This window comes from Psittacula echo, assembly GCF_963264785.1.
Source record: "Psittacula echo genome assembly, chromosome: Z".
In the NCBI taxonomy this organism is placed as follows: Eukaryota; Metazoa; Chordata; class Aves; order Psittaciformes; family Psittacidae; genus Psittacula; species Psittacula echo.
In genome coordinates this window covers 76247328-76264971 of record NC_137742.1, presented here as the reverse complement: position 1 = coordinate 76264971, position 17644 = coordinate 76247328, and the positions used below count along the sequence as shown (strand labels likewise).

Sequence of the window (17644 nt, the reverse complement as noted above, 5' to 3'; positions counted from 1 at the left end):
CAAAGCAGAGCCCCAAGCATGTTTTCTTGTTAATGTGGGCTATTTGTATCAGGCTAGATTGAAAGGGAGTATCAGAGAGACAGCTTTACCTAGCTCTTATATCCCTGCACTTTCTCTGTTACAAGGCATCCTGCATTGCCTGGTGAGGGCAAATTTACATATCTTTTACACTGGATTAAGATGTGCAAAACTTATATATATATTGCAAATATATATATATATATATATATATTTATTTATATGGGTTGTGTGTGCTTACACATATTTTGGCTTTGTGTGCCCTACACAACACAGTACTGGACCACATGTCCAACATGCCTGTTGGACATATATGTTGGACACGTGGCACATGTTGGACATATACAGAATTTAGTAACATTGGTTGACACCACTAACAAGTTACCTGTTGGTATAAATGAGCATTATTAATTTCAGTAGTACAGTACTACATGAGTTCACGTGACCTGCTTGGTGTTTTGGGTCCAGAAATAAGAAATGGGCAAACTTCACAGGGCTTACAACAGAAGCAGATAAAACATCTGCCCTGAATTATAAGTATGAACCTATAATAATAATCACAAGATGGGCATCCAGCTTTACTACATGTTATTGTTGAAAATATGCAAACATCTTAAACATTTTTTGGTAACATTGGTGTTTCTGTAGTATACAATATTCACCACTAACTCAGGGTCAAATCCTCAAGTATGTGAAGCAATTTGTTGATTTCATTTGTGGTTTTAATCTTAATTAAAATGCATTTTACATTAGATTATTTGCCTCTTTTTTGTTGATTTTGTTGTTGTTGTTGTGAGATTGCTTAACTGAAGTTATATGGCTCCAACTGGGCACAAGAGCAGAGTTTCTCAGTACAACCACAAAAAGCTTAATTAACTTAGTAGGAGATGGCAACATATTTCTCTGAACTTGTATTTTTTGTAAAGCTTCCTACTACTTATATATATGAGAGAATTCTCCACAAACAATCATCTCACCTCTCACTTCTTCCACATTGGAAACAACCACTGCCCTTCTTAGCTGGTGTATGTTTGGTATCCCTGTGATACCTCAGTAAGGCAAGACTAAAGAGCTGATTTCACTGACAATTTAAAGTAGCTTTTGCAGTGCTGAAAATAGCCTTTGGTCATTTGTAAATCCTGGAAAGGAACTTGGAGAATGCTTTGTTCTCCTTATTCTGATCCAGAAGGTAAACTTCACCTATTCTTAAGAGTTGAAGACTTTTCCATTTCCAGTGAGGAGCTAATGGACATAAAAGAGCCTCCAAGATGAATGAGAAGGAGGACATCAGTATGTATAAGCCTGTGCAACAACTGCAATAATTAGAAGACCCCCTGGGGCTAAGAAGATTAAAGTGCAGGACTTTCATTGTTTCAGTTAGACAGAGAGAAAGGGGCAAAATCCATTCTCCAAGTTTTTGCACTTTAAAACATTTGTAAAGGGGTTTTTTCCCCCTTTGTCTATTTCCTCTCTGAATGAAAAGGCAAGAAAGAAGCTGTCTTAGGAACAAATAAAGCAACTGGAAAACAGACTACGGCAGTATAATGTTGTCTCTGAACATCTGGCAAACAAAGTCAGTATAATTACAGGAAGGAGTAACAGCCTCTGCAAGAAATAGCACTCACAGGAAAGTAATTTGTAACATCCAAAATTCACTTCTGTCAGAGCAAAGAGAATGTCTTTTAATCATTTATCTCTTAGACCAGAAAATGAAAGCAAAGTATTTCACTTTCAAAAAACTAGGGTTTCCTGGTTCCGTGGTTTCACAACCTTAGGGTTGCAACTTTGCTTTATTACTTGCCAGGATATTGTGCAACAAAATGTCATGGAGCTGCAGGCGAAGGGCTCCTGGTATGGCTAATAAATTACATTTATACAGAAATAACACTAGCTATTTCACTACTGAGCTCACACTGCTGCAACATGAATTCTTGGTGTCACATACAGCCTGAATTTCAGAAGTTGTCTCACACAGCTGAGAAAATCTAAAGAAAAAATACTATGATGGTTGTGGTTGTTATTCTGATTATTTTTACGTTCAAGCCTTAGCTACTGTGGTGCAGACCCATGAAATAACTCCCAACCCACTGCCAAAGCTACTACACAGTTTGGTGATCCTCTTCAAATTCAATGCAGAAGATAATTTACATTACAAATACATGCTAACATAAACACTACAGGACTGAGCACTGTATGAAAGGAAGCAAGAAGGCACAATTTTCGTCTTCCTGCATGAATAATTCATTTGAGTCCCTCATTTGAGGTTTTGCACCCACCTTCTGACCCCTGTCTTGGGCTTTGGCGGGAGCTCCTTTGCTAAACGCCTCAGGGAACTCCTGCTTGTGGAGAAAGTGCATACCAACCATTCTACTCTGCCAGTCCCAACCCTCCCGCTCTCCGGGCTCAGAGATCAACCCGCACCATGCTCTTCCATGCAAAATCTTTGCGTCCACCCTCACAGAGCAAAGCAGCTGAGTGCAGGTGTATGCAAGCTCCTCTGGCAAAGTTGATCCAGATAAGAAAAGTGATTAATATTGAGACTTATATATATTTTTCTCAGAGGGATGACTTCTTCACTACATCTATATTAATCCCTGAATACACAGCAGGACCACCTGCCCCAGCCCGTTGCCTCTGCACTGCAACATACTAGGTCAGAATCAGAGTCAGAATTACCAGGTTGGAAGGGACCTTCAAGATCATCGAGTCCAACCCATGCCCTACACCTCAACTAAACCATGTCACCAAGTGCCACATCCAATCTCTTTTTAAACACATCCAGGGACGGTGACTCCACCACCACCCTGGGCAGACCGTTCCAATATTTTATTATTCTTTCTGTGAAAAATTTCTTCCTAATATCCAACCTGTACCTTCCTTGGCGCAGTTTGAGACTGTGTTCTCTTTCTGTCAGTTGCTGCCTGGTGAAAGAGACCAACTCCCACCTGTCTACAACCTCCTTTCAGGAAGTTGTAGAGAGTGATAAGGTCACCTCTGAGTCTCTTTTTCTCCAGGCTAAACTCCAACTCTCTCAGTCGCTCCTCGTAGGGCTTGTGGTCCAAGCCCCTCACCAGCCTCGCTGCCCTCCTTTGGATGCGCTCAATCATTTCCACGTCCTTCTTAAACTGAGGAGCCCAGAACTGGACACAGTACTCAAGGTGTGGCCTCACCAGTGCTGAGTACAGGGGAAGAATAACCTCCCTGTTTCTGCTGGCCACACCATTCCTAATGCGGGCTAGGATGCCATTGGCCTTCTTGGCCACTGCCGGCTCATATTCAGCTGGCCATCCACCAATACCCCCAGGTCCCTTTCTACCTGGACACTATCCAGCCACACTGTCCCCAGCTTGTAACATTGCAAGGGGTTTTTATGGTCAAAACGTAGGTCTCGGCACTTAGACTTATTAGATTTCATCTTATTGGATTCTGCCCATCTATCCAACCTATCCAGGTCTCTCTGCAGAGCCCTCCTTCCTTCCAGAAGATCGACACAAGCTCCCAGCTTAGTGTCATCTGCAAACTTACTGATGAAAGACTCAATACCCTCATCCATGTCATCAATAAAAATATTGAACAACACCGGTGCCAGCACAGACCCCTGAGGGACACCACTGGTGACTGGTTGCCAGCTGGATGCAAAACCGTTCACCATCACCCTCTGGGCCCGGCCATCCAACCAGTTACTGACCCAGCAAAGAGTGCTCCTGTCCAAGCCGTGAGCTGCTAGCTTTTCCAGGAGTATGTTATGGGGGACAGTATCAAAAGCCTTGCTGAAATCCAAACAGACAACATCCACAGCCCTTCTCACATCCACCAGGCGGGTCACCTGATCATAAAAGGAAATCAGGTCACACAAGTGTTCACTGACGCTAAGGCTACTTAAATAAAAATCACTTAAAAAAAAAAAAAAAAAAAAACAAAAAAAAAAAAACAAATGTAGAAATACACAGTCTCTTAGAACTGTTCCCATACTTGTGGGTGGGAAACAACATAAAACCAGTTTGGCCATTAGCACTGGCCTCTGCTCTAGCATCCTGCATGTGAAGCCATGCCATGTGCTGCATGGACCAAAGGTCCTCAGCCTAACTTGATGCAGAAATCCCACTAGCCTGCCCATTAGCTGACATTAGACATTCCAGGCCAGGCTGGATGTGGTTCTGGCAACCTGATCTAGTTGAAGATGTCCCTGCTCATTGCAGTGGAGTTGGACTAGATGACATTTGAAGGTCCCTTTCAACCACATTACTCTGTAGTTCTATGAGGGACACAGCAGCTTGATCAGAACATTTGCTTCCCTGTTTCTGTGTGTCATACATAGACACTGGGACTTTCTCACCCAGAAGCAATTTCCCTCACCCATCGTTTGATGGCTGCTACCCATTGTGCTCTCTTCTTCCCAGCTACAGTCAGAGATTCCTTGGGATCTATGATGCAGGAGAGTAAAACACAGGCTTAAAATGCAGCAGCCCACGTTAATGTCATTAGCAAAGAAGTACGGAAGTTTAGCATTAAGAGGCAGTAAGGTTTCAGGATAGATAAATCTAAAAGATTAAATAAAAGCATCTCTTCTAATGGGGTCAGAGATAATGAAGGGAAGTTATGGCTGTAGAGAGAACAAATCAATTAGGTTGTCAACACAATCTCTCAGGGCTAACAGCACAAGCAAGTGGCAGCTTCCCACACTGCAAACAACTCTCATTTATTACCATTATAATGCTTGTAAGAAAGAAGAGCTTGCATAAAAATGAAAATGCGAATTACCATCTACTCTGCTTCCTTAATTGTGGTTTGTTTCCATTAACAAGGTCACTATTTTAAGTCTAGGATTTTCTTTATTGTCTTTTTAAAAAAAGGATAAAGACTAAAATAGTCTCTCAGGTTTGCAGCAAAGTCAAACACAAACTACCAAAATGAGACCCATGAAAACAGTGATCTCCCAAAACAACAGTAAGAAAAGGATAAAGTGCTCTTTAAAATATATTCACTAGCAAGATATGGAAAAAAAAAAAAAAAAAAGAAGCAAAACAGAAGGCATCCCATTTGCTACTTTGATCTCTTTAAATCAAGTAATCTCCAAGGAGAATAGCAAAAAGTCAGCTTAAATGAATGGTTTTTCAGATTTTTTTCTTTTTGATTACACTTGATCATGCATGCTATTTTTTATAGCCCAATATCATAGCACCACACAAAATGAGAATTTCATTAAATATCCAATTACGTTCCAGAATGAAGAGCACTGTTACGTTGCATTTGTAGGTCAGCTTTTCACAACATATCTCAATACTATTTTATGTAAGTGGGATTTGTTATAAGCAGAAAGAGGAAATAAGTGTGGACAATAGCAATACTTTTATAAAATCCTTTCTGATGTTCAACTTACCAAAGTTTGATTTGCCTGAAGGTTAGAAGTCTAGTCTAAGCTAGTCATTTAGACCTCTCTAACTGGTGACCAGGGATATGGATTGGCAGAGAGTATATTTCACCCAAGATTCTCATCAGAGGAACTGAAGGTAGCACCAGCCTGTGCGTTCAGCTTAAACTAAGCAGGGAACCTTAAATTATCAGAGGTGAAATAAATCCCACCCTCACTTCAGGTTTCCTGATTTCAGACCTGGCATCCAAGTGAAGATTGTGAAACAGCACTTGGTAAATTATTAGCAGGCAAGCGAACACTTGGGGATCATCTTCAGAAGGTCATCAACCTTCACCTTGTTCCCAAGTGTTTCTACTGGGATACAATGAAAACCCAACAGTGAAAATCCAACAGTGTTCAAAAGCAGCTTAAGGTGGGAAGAAAGTGGCAGCTCAGTGTTAACTACTGAGACGATAAAACCATCTCCCAAGTACTTGAAGTCTCCTGAGACCTGACATTTTCAAGACACAGTGGTAAGGAAATGACTAAGAATAAAGACAAAATCATAGAATCATAGAATGGTTTGGGTTGGAAAGGACTTTAAGATCATCCAGTTCCAGCGCCTGTGCAATGGGCAAGGACACCTCCGACTAGACCATTGAATCATAGAATGGTTATGACATTCAGCATTCAAACACTGTGAGGCCAAGGACTTCTAACATAAGATAGCATGACTTGTGGGTTTAGTAACATCAAGAAAGGTCAGAATAAAACACTCAAAACACTGTAAGAATGGTGAAATTACAAGAACTGACAAAGGAAAAGTTGCTTCTGAGGAAAAGGGAAAATTTCAGAGAGACACGAAGGGAAGACAATTCACGGAAGGAAAAATGAATATTAATGACTTGTTCTCCGTATTTCTCTTCTTATAAGAAGTTGGAGCATATAACACTGCAATACTGTTAGATCCATTTTGAATGTAAAATATCCCCAAGAGGTCGATGCAATTTCAGCAGCAACCAGTGTGTAAGGAAATCATTTCCCACTATTAGTATCAGGAAAGAACGTATCTGTTGTGCTGAAACTGCCTCTGCATGAGGCTGTAGACCTGTCAGCACTAGTGTTGTCCCCTGCCTCAAGGGCCAGCACTGCAGTTGAGACTAATAAGTGGGGCAGGCATCTGGCTGCCCTGAAACTTTCTGTGTGGGCTAAAATTAAGTGTTTCTCACCTACTTTTTACACTTTCATAAGCAGTAAAATGAAAATAGCACCATATAGGGTACAATTCAATCTAACCCCACTGACCTTAGAGGTGACATCTGAAAAGAGCCAGATAACCCGTGTGAATGTGTGCTCTCGCTTGATTTCAGGATTAATAAAGTCATATAGCACAGTATGTAACATGCTCACTTGGAAAACCAAAAGAACTAGAATAAGTGACCCAGCATGTCTGTCTAGTCCTACATTGCTCTGGCTTTTCCCAGATTAGATCCCCAGGACTGAACACACAACAGTCACAAACACAAATGCTTAGTAAAAACAAGGCAGTTCAGATGTAGCTTTAGGTTCAGCAGTTTAAACAGTGTTAAAAGCAAATTATTTCACCTCTATCACAAGCTACTGCTGCTCACACAAGTTAGCACTGCTCAGCAGATATAAGATACCATGTTAAGCCACAGTATTCTGGTGATGTTTGTTATCTCCTCATGAACAATATATAAGCAGCTGTTGATACCGAAGTGGTTGGTGAAGGATGTGCATATAATCAAAGCAAAAGCATAGAATTATGGCAGTTACCAAGATCCTACCATTCTTTAGAAAGATTTTACCTGCCAAAAAAAAAAAAGGATGTAGTAGAAATATGCAATGTAGAGACAAAGGCAAAGTGGGTGATTAAATACACACATCTTCCTTGTGAATAATAACTAACTTATCTAGCTGTGGTCTATTATAAAGCCTCTGCCTCAGGAAGTTCATGGGTTACAAGTCTCTGAAAACAATAGAATACGAAGGAAAAATGGTTAAGTTTGCCTTTTGGTATCAGCTGTGGCTGCTTTCATTGGAACAAGATACTGGGACAGACAGACATTTTGTCTGAAATGATAAAGACATGAGTTTGGTTTTGGCCTAATCTCTAAGGACCATAAATTAGGCAACAGTTGATTATATTTATGGCAAGGTAGGATTCAATGCTAAATCACTGAGTCAAAGCACTGAAATATGGGCTTGTCATGGTCAAAGGGGGCAGTTTTGCATTTACATTCCATCTTCGTGGTAAAGCTAGTATTTACACTGCTGTTAATAATATATAAATCTGACTTCTGAACTTCAGCAGTTCATCTGGCATGTAAACATAGCAAATTAGCTGGACATTTACATGCAAATTATCAAATTTATTTGTTGTGATAGCTACACAGACAAAAATAGACGCGCAATAATACATATCTTCTGTGGACAGTCTTGGTCTTGAGGCTCAGGCCAAAAAAAAGGCATTAAAAGTATTACTGTTTACTTTCAATGACTGATACCAGCTGTTCAGCTCGTACAGCTTAACCTGGAAAAAACTATGCTACAGAGAAAAAGATTCTTAGAAATCATATTTTTCATTCACAATACATTCAATCACTGGTAAAATACAGTCATTTAATGTACAATGGGTTCAGTAGCAGTTTTATATTCCTAGGATACCTAAATGAAAGGATAGAAATAGAAATTACAGTACTTTTTTTCTCATTCATGTTAGCTTATTTATTCTCTTGTTTGCAAAGGTTGATTTGAAAAACAAACAGCACAGCTGTCTAAACTTATCTGCTAGGCTTCATTAATGCTGGAATATGCTTTTTGTTTGAAAGTTTCAAGTGAGGGAATTTCCATGAGAAATGGAAATACTGACAATATCTAGAAATCAGGTCCTGAATTGCTTTCAAAATACCCAAAAAACCCACCAGCATACAAAGCCTGTAAAGTTATTATGATAACTATGATAACAAAAGAGCAATTTCACCTACTTCATGAGAATATTGAAGACAAAATTTGGCCTACTTCATTTGGCCGTTTTTAAGAAGTTCATTAAATTAGGCTTAACACACAGAACAGTGTTGGCAATTAAACAGAAGAATGTTGCTTTCTAAAGCACTAGCAAAATTTCTTCTCATATCTAAATTGCCACACATGGGAATTTTGCAGAAGCTTCCTATCTTTAATAAGGCAATTCTGCTTCTCTCCAGAGTTAAGCTGTGTGATCAAACAAGTATTACCTGAGCCAGAGTTGCCACTTTTTCTGCATACTTTCAATTGACTGAAAAGCTAAAGCAACACACCTGCTCAGTCCTCAAGAGGGTGCTACACAAATGCCTTTTATGTTTCATTAGTGATAAACAAGAAACTTGCAGACTAGCAAAACTGGTGATGATTCTAGCACTACTTCATGGGTCGTCCTGCAAGCACCTGCTCTACACTGGAGAACTGACAAAAGTGCAGTGCTGAACCATGCTGGCCTTCAGCTCTGAGGTTACAAAAAGTGTAGGTCCCTCCAACTGTTATGAATTTGGGGTGCAGATTCATAAAACTAATGTAATAGAAATAAATTATATTTGGGACTAACATTTTTTTTTGGGGGGGGTGATTTTGTTTTAAAATAGAAGCTGTAATCACAAAAAACTATAAAGCCTAACTGAAATGAGGGTAGAAGATTTGAGCAGCAACATTCATATGAAATTCTTATGAGTGTGACAAATGGCACTTGCTTACTTAATGCAGAAAATGGAGAACGGAGAGCACAAATTACAGTCTAACAATGTTATTTTTCATTTTGGTCAAGATCTGGCTTTTTTACTCTCCTGAAAAGAACAATTGCAGAAAGAAAATGGAGTGTACGAAATTTTCTTTCAATTTAAAAAAAAAATAAAAATCTGATTATCTTATCTCATGTCAGCATTTTGCAGAAACACTAACTACAGAAGTCAAAGTATTGTCATAAATCATCACATATTTTATTGCAGTAAACATCTGCTGCTCCTGCAGATACATATATGTGTAGTCAAGTGAGCACTTGAAAAGGAGCAAGGAATGCCAGGTACGCTAGTTACTGAAAAGTAATGTTTAAAACAGGATTTCTTTTGCTTTTGCCATTAGGACTAAAGAGTTTATGAAGTTATACAGACATTAATGGTTACACCAATTTATTGTATTTCCAAATTAAGACCACACCTTCAAAAGCTTTTGTTGAATCAATGCCATAAGACTGTTCAAGTTAGCTTAAGCACATTGGAAGAACAATGCAGTATTAAACTCACAGTAAAAAAAAATCTTAGCCAAAGCCATAATTTCCAGCAGCAATTAATGTTTGTTTTGGGATTCAGTCACTTGAGTAAATACTGAACTTTCAAAAAACACCTAAGTGCAAAGAAGTGCAAGACAGAGTCCAAACTAAGGCTCAGGAGAGCTGGTACATCCACACAGCACAGTGTTGTTCTAAGCACAGAGAGTAATTTGGGTCCAGATTTGGCATTTACATGGCACAGAGCCTGGGCTAATATGTCCTGCATTTCAGCACAGTTTGTTAGCTCAGGCTCAGCACCAGACTGACAGGGTTATAGAGCACCAGGCTCTGAAGCAGTCTCCACACTGTACTTAATGTGCTATATAAGCAGGAGAGAAACACCTACAGCTCAGATGCTCCTTTTGCCCCTTACATGCTTCTGAAAGTCCTGCCTCTTCTGTCTCTTTACATGTACAATTCATGCCCTCAAAGTTTTGAAGGCTATTTCCTTATAGCTCCGTCAAGCAAACTCTTAGCACATGGAAGAACATAAGCAGTCACCTCCCTGCTTGTTTTCCTGCAGCTTCTGCTATATGGGTTTCCTCCTATCTATCAAAGCTTTATTACTTGAACAAAAGAAACTCTTCCCTTGTGCTTGACATTCCTAGTTATATGTTTAATTACTAACTTTTACGGTTTTAACTGGAATCACTTTTGACTATGAATGAGATAGACAAATCCTTACCCTCAACAGCCAGTGATACAATGCCTTGAGTGTCTTCAACTCCATACATAACATCACAGCGATACACTCCAGCATCACTTGCACGCAGCTTAGAGAAAGTCAGTGAAGCATCACCGGTCTCCTCTGAATGGGTTGGAACAGACACTCTGTCTTTGTAGCTTTGACCTATTTTGATGTTGCCATTCTGGGCCACCAGGACTGTGGTTTCTTTTGCATCTTTTCCACTTTTATCCAGTTCAACCTTTGACCATTTGATTCGAAGATACTCAGCTGCGTAGCTGGAAGATATGGTGGGTGTGGTTGAAAAGAGGCATGGCAGGACTGAAGTTCCAGAGAGGGATCCCTTTATCATGGTGGTTTTTTCTGCTTTAACTAGAAAAAGGGGAGAGAGGAGGAGAAAGCAGAGAAAGGAGAAATCACATTAGTGGAACAGCAAAATTGGAAGCAGATATAGTTATTTAATAATACAAAGCATGCAATAACTGAAATTCATGAACCTTACATGATTTGTAACAGGATTGATTAGTATAAGCTTAAAAAGGTTTGCATCAATATCCTAGGCTGCTGATGAAGCCCTTTTGTGTTTGGGCAAATTTAATTCACTGTTCTCTGACTTATTCTCTCCATTTGTTATAGCCACCAAGTTATTGACCTTCTTCAGAAACTGTTTTGATATTTCAGATGACAGATGAACTGTAAGAGTCATGGAGTTTTACTTCATAGAAGGAAGACCATTCTGAGTTGAATGATGATGAGTTACCTCACACCTATTGTTGGCCAAAAGCATGCATACAGGGGAGCTATTGATGTTTAGACTTTGCCTTACCTCACAGTAGCTTGTTCATTTGCTCCTGTCCTAAAAGTAAAAGCTAGACCATGACTTTGCATACATGATAACCCTTACTCCATTATTCTTTCAAGGGTTAACTGTTTTTATTGCATACATGCTGAAACAAAAGCCTTTCCAGAGAGATCCTCCCACGGAGTCATTCTTTTAAAATTATTTCCTTGTGGCCTCAGGGACTTTAACACATTGCAGAAATAAAGTATTCCGGGACGTTAAGCAAAAAAGGAAGCAAAGCACACAGAAAGTCCCTAGTCGGCTCAGACTTGACATGATAGGACCTTTATCATTTTTCATGACATCGCCAGCTGCAAACATTTTACAGTGAAATGTTTCCATCTGACAATATCCTGAGGGGGAAGTTGACTACTGTTCATCCAACTTGCACACAGCAGCTCTCTGAAGAGAGGATTTCTGTTAGATTTATTTTTTTTGTACATTATTTCATCACATATAATGCCTTAATGAAGATTAAAAGCTGATGCATAACAGTATTTAACTTACCTCTTTCATTGTCCTGCACTCTAACATTTTTTGAAAGATGGAACATGCTGAGCCTTAATTTGACATGAGCTAGGCTTAGTAAAGTTTAGAAATACAGTAATTTCAAGTACTAACCACCAATGGAGTGATTCATTAAATACAGGAAACCAACACATGAAAATTATCTAGCTATTTACCTATCATCACAAATATAATCTTTCCATAAAGACAAAAAGGTTTGAGAAGAAAGAGACAAAAAGAAAAAAGAAGAGCAGGGAGAAAAGGAAAATTGCTCATTAGGTTGAATATGTATGTAAAACAGGGAAAGACAAAAGGAGATCCAATATAAAACTGAAGACTAGAGAATTCACAAGGTTTGAAGACAAGCCTGCTGAAGTTAGTACAGACTAAAGACTAGCTCAATAGCTTTGACTGAATATACTTTCAGGAGAAAAAAAGATAATCTATTGACAGAGGGGTGGATTTTCATGTTCATAAGGAAATAAAAACTCAACTCCCTGCAAATCAATTGACTGCTAAAAACTAGAAAGAACTGTGTTTATCCTGAAGATGTACAGTATGGAAACACCACTGCCTTTTATATCACTTTCAGTTTCTTGAAATTTCACGAAGTTACAGTGGGGTAGCGATAAAGAAACAGAATGAACGCTCACTCTTATCAGTTGCAATGGAATTAATGCCAAATTGCACAGGTGGGAGATTAAAATCAGTCTCAAAATATTTAGTATTTAGTATGATCCCTTGTCATCTTATATACATTACAGGAACTTCTTAAATGAAAAATGACCTAGTTATAATTATCCTGACTGACAGAATTTTAATAAACTTTTGAGAACACTGTTTCTGGTTATGAGTGATCTGGAATATCAGCACTAACCCTCAGGAAATTTCCTCTCTTTAAAATCTGTCTTCACATCAGCAGACTGAAATCCTTGGCAAACATCACATATGATCATGATATGCAAACAAATCTAGCCTAAATTGGGCTACATCCAAGAATAGGAGATCATGTAGCTGCACACATGCCCATCTATGTTTAGAAAGCATTCTAAAACACTATATAAAAGCACCTTCTGTTTTGACAAGAGGAGGGGAAAAAGAGGGGAAAAGAAAAAGAAAAGAGGAGAAACTTTTCCCTATTGAAAAAAATAATAATATTTGCCACTGAAACATAAAATTATGTGATGATCCTGAACAGCTCCAAAAAGCTTGATTTCTTGCAGCAGTCTGAGTTAGTCAAGCAGAATTTACTGGCCAACACAGAAAGCATCAATATCTTCTAGGAATCCATATTGCCGTTTTGTTCCTTTAGCATTTTCTCAATGCTTACACCCCACATTACATCTCCCTTTCACCCACTATCAACGGTATGTGATAGACTATTTCTTAAAACAGACATAGCAGGCAAAAATATGAACAAAACATTTTTTAACTCTTTGTAAACTGGAACACAAGCTGAGAAAAGCAGGCATTTGGCAACCTTGTTTTATACCATAACTTCATCTCATTATACAGGACCTACAATACTTGTAATATCATGTACCCTTAAACAAAAAGATAGTTTTGAAATTACTCAGCTGGTTGGCACCAGTTTAGCATCTGAAGAACTTCTTGCTTGAGAACAAAATCTTTTTTCCCTAGAATTTTTACATTTTTCTGTCGTAAATGTTACAAAACTCTTAAAATGGAGGTCTAAGGAGGGAAAATAGAGCAAACAAACTAACAAAAAAAGCCATGACAGAATACCGTAACATGCAGACATCATAGGCATACATACGTGTATTTTATAGCACATACAGAACATAAACATGATCACATAAACTGATGCTTAAACTGATATATTATTCATATACATTTAAAAAGACATTATCACACTCTGCATTTTGGAGCATTTTTACTGTCTTTGGGATTAGAGGGCTTTCAAGAAAGCATACTCACTAAAGGCATGACAAATAGTCACTTAAAACAGGTAAGATAAACTCCAACGTTAATCATAATCACAATGTCCAGCTAGCAAGCTAAAATATCTTAACACCAGCTAGCTCAAAATGAGTAAATGCCACACTAACAGTAAGTGCAAACCTTGCTCACGAACTTGTGTCACTGGTCCTTCACATGAACCAGAGCAAACAGCAAAAGTCTTCCAGAGGGGCACACTTGTGACCCCAGGAGCTTACACCGTATTTCCTGCTGCTTTCCTGACACATATCTTCTGACAATTAAAAGTCTCAAAGAAACCACACAAATCCATTCTCAATTTACCCTCAAAGGAAAAAATACTTTTGTTGCTACAATCTAATGAACATGCCATGCAAACATGCTAGGTATTTATGAATGGGACCATTCACAAAGATGAGAGTGGAAGAGGGAGGGAAAAAAAAAAAGTCAGGAATAATGGTTAGAGGTTCTAAATTAAGCTTCAGTTTTGCTGTGACTTAACATTAAGACTCACTGACTCCAGGATTTACAGTTTGAATATAATTGCTGATTTTGAAAAATTTCTCACACGACCCTTGAAAGAAAAATTTGAAACTTTTCAGAGCAATTTCACCCGAAAACTTTTTAAAGGAAATATTGCAATACATCAGATTGAAGTGACTGTGTGACTAAATTTAATTAAGTCAAATACACTGTGGGAATGCAAGCATGGGAATTTGTGTTTCATAAAAGTTTTCAAGGCTTCAATTTTATACTGAAATTGAGAATTTAAAAAGAAAAAAAATGAAACTTAAAATGTGTAACTCTTAGAAGTGCAGACATACATTTTATTTATTTATTTTTTAAACAAAAGCTGTACTTGTAAAGAGTGTCTGTAATCTCATAACACTAAACCTGAAAAATGTTAATACACAAACTGACTGACATTTGTACAAAACAGAAAGGTATGAGTTGATCCTACAGACTCTATGGGATCAATCCACAAAAAAGTTTTTCATCTTCATCTTCTTCACCATGGCCATACTTTGAACATATTTAAGACTCTGTATAGCAAAAGTATGTCCCTTAACTCCAAAAATAAACCCACAAAGCTCACAGTGTACTCTAGGAACATAAGGGTCTTCTGAATGTATTCCAAAAGATTCAGGCAAATAAGAACCAGTCAGAACCTGGTCTATATTACTGAGAAGATTTTACCAACATGTTCATATGGAACTTACTTAAGGGCTAAAGATTCTACATTGGAGACTACACAAGCCATTTAAGAGGTGATAAAAGGTGGAGTAAGTCAGTGGACATCTAAAGGTGCCATCCCATTTTCTAGCACTCTACAGATCCACCCCACTCCACTCCACTGATCCAGTCCCTGAATTCTGCCTCAAATCAAGGCATTGAGTCAAAGGTCTGATCCAGTGGAAAAATAACCTTTAAGAAATGCCATATGCTCTTTCAGACAAGTCACTTACCTATTTCGGCTGGCCATATACCCACATAATTACCAGTATCAGCATACAGAAAAGCGTGAGAACTAGCACCAGGGGATGGAAAAGGGGCAGGTCTATCACATCTAGTGCTGAAATACATGTGCTATTAGACAGACCACGGAACTAGGCCCTAAGTAAACATGAAGAGACTTTCAATGGGTCCTAAGAGAAACATTAAGTATAAATTTCTTGTCAGAATCCTTTGCCTTACTTGTTCTAAAGAAGAGGTGATGGTAAGAAACAGTAATGGATGGTGCTCCCAACCTGATGCGGGAAAAAGCAAAGAAAAACAACACACTTCTTTTTAGTTGGCTCAACCAAGCACAGCAGAGTTTTTCTTCATCTTACAGGATGACCTAGACTTTGTTGGTAACTGTTGGTAACTGAACAGGGGGGAGAAAAATGAGTGCGTTTGATTTTCCCAAAGGCTAAAGTCAGTTTGAGGAGTTTCTGGGGGAAAAAAAAAAAAAAAAGAAAATGGAAAGGGTGGGGGGGGGAAATCAAGAAAAATCTTGCTCTGAGGCTTGGGAAAGCTATTATCCCAATTTTGTGAGTCTCAGCTGCTGTGTGGATCTCTTCCTTACTGAAGGTTTGACTCAAACTTTCAAATAGCCATGGCAACCACATATGAATACATACTTCAGTGTTAGCATGTAACCGCCAAAAGAAGTAGTAAGGGCTCTTCCTTTCCACCCAAACTGAAGGCCAGGAGCCGCCCTAACATGTCCTTGCTACAGACCTCAGCAACCAAGCGACCTGCCACCAGGTTAGCTCATGGCAGACCCCAACAGGGGGCTGGCAGCCAGACCGCCTATTCCAGAGACATGTCCCCAGTTGCTCCTTGACAGATCACAGAGCAAAGCATAAACTAAGGCTACTGGTTTCACCCTGAACACAGAAGGGGTGCAAGTGATGACCTATAGACCCAAAAGACTGCTGTGGCATGACATACATGAGCATACACATTGGATCTTCCTGGGAGGTATGCCAAACCTGTATTCCTGTAGCCCAGAAGCTCCCCCATTTCATTCACCTCTTGCTAGGTCTCTTCCAGGAACCTGCTCTGCTCCTGTGTTGCTGGCACTGTCTCCTCTGTGGCACCAGGCTGAAGCTCCCATGGAAGGTGTTGGCCTACACTAAATTTCGCCCTCCCACCACCCCTCACCTCATCTAGTCCAAGGAGATCCTTGGTGGATGATAGAAAATGAAGGCATGAAGCAGCTTGGCCAACAGATCCCACATTTCAGAAACACAAGTAAAAGGATTAAAATGCAGTCTTGAATATTTGGAGAAAGCAATTTATTTTGCTTTACACAATGTAAGCCTATGGAAATTTATTTTTACTTGAATTGTAGTAACAACCCTTAAAAACCTTCAGGAGACACCAGACAGTTACATAAAACCTTGTCAAATACATACCCACACACCAAGAGTTTTCTAAATATATCAATATGGAACACAGAAACAAAGTCAGTTACACAGTGCAGCAAAAAGAGTGGCAGAGGAAAGACCAGAAACTAAATCTCCTGACTTCTGGTTATCTGCCACATCCTGGAAAATACCCTACGGATTAGGCCACTAAAAGAGATTTGAATAAAAGGTTCAATGTATAACAGACTTACCTTTAGGTAGCATACACGTTATAACTAACGTAGAGTACATCCATAAGATAGTTTTTATACTTAACAACATCTTGACCTACAAATAAAGAACAAAGACATAGTTAATGTTGTATTGTGTCCTTACCAAACGTTGTAACTCAGTACCTCAGTATTTGTCACTGATATTAAAATCATTCATCTTCTTAAAAAAGAAGCTCATTGGGACAGAGAATAATTCTTAATATATTGATCTTTTGCCATTTTATTCACTGTTTCTAATTTATTCCCATATAGTGGTGGCAATGTATGAGTACAATCTGATTACTTTTTCCTGATGTGGTGTTACTAGTTCAGATCCAACCTCTGGGTAGTTATATGTCTGTCACACAAATTACCCAGTCATTTGTCAAGAGCTAACAACCTGGTTCATGTCAGAAGGGATTTCCCATTACAAACTTTTCACGAATTTCGATGGTGAGTCGACATCCACAGTATGACCCTTCCCACTGCAAGTTGCCAGATAACTTCCTGCTATCAAGATTTCTCCATATAATATTTTACAGTAGGAACTTGTTAGAATGACAATGTGTGCCTATCAAATACGAATTCATAATGTGTTTCAGGTTATCGAATCCAGAGTGACACTCAGACATGTCAGTTTCCTTTGGGTTTGCTTCTCACTTCCTTTACAGGCTCCACCTTCTAACAGCTGAAGAGTTCTCCATGTATATCGTATGTACATAACAATATCTTGCATGTTCATAACAGTGTATCTTCATTTTTATTCCACTTCTTAGTTACATATGTTGAATCTGTAAATACCCTGAAAATTTCAGTATGCTAACAAAAGTATTGCAAGTCTAATAAATGTCAACTACTGTAAGGGGTTTATAAAT

The 17644-nt window shown here is 38.8% G+C and overlaps 1 protein-coding gene across 1 annotated transcript in view; it reads right to left on the bottom strand.

The window, feature by feature from the left end:
- The window catches only part of VCAN (versican), a gene marked incomplete at both ends in the record, with an annotated part of 98852 nt that extends 82013 nt beyond the window's left edge, over positions 1–16839 (bottom strand). Inside the window, 2 exons of the mRNA XM_080638136.1 lie at positions 10378–10749; positions 16770–16839. Coding sequence (XP_080494262.1) covers positions 10378–10749; positions 16770–16839 — 442 coding nt within the window. The remainder of the gene's footprint in view (positions 1–10377; positions 10750–16769) is intronic.
- Between the last annotated feature and the right edge of the window lie 805 nt (positions 16840–17644).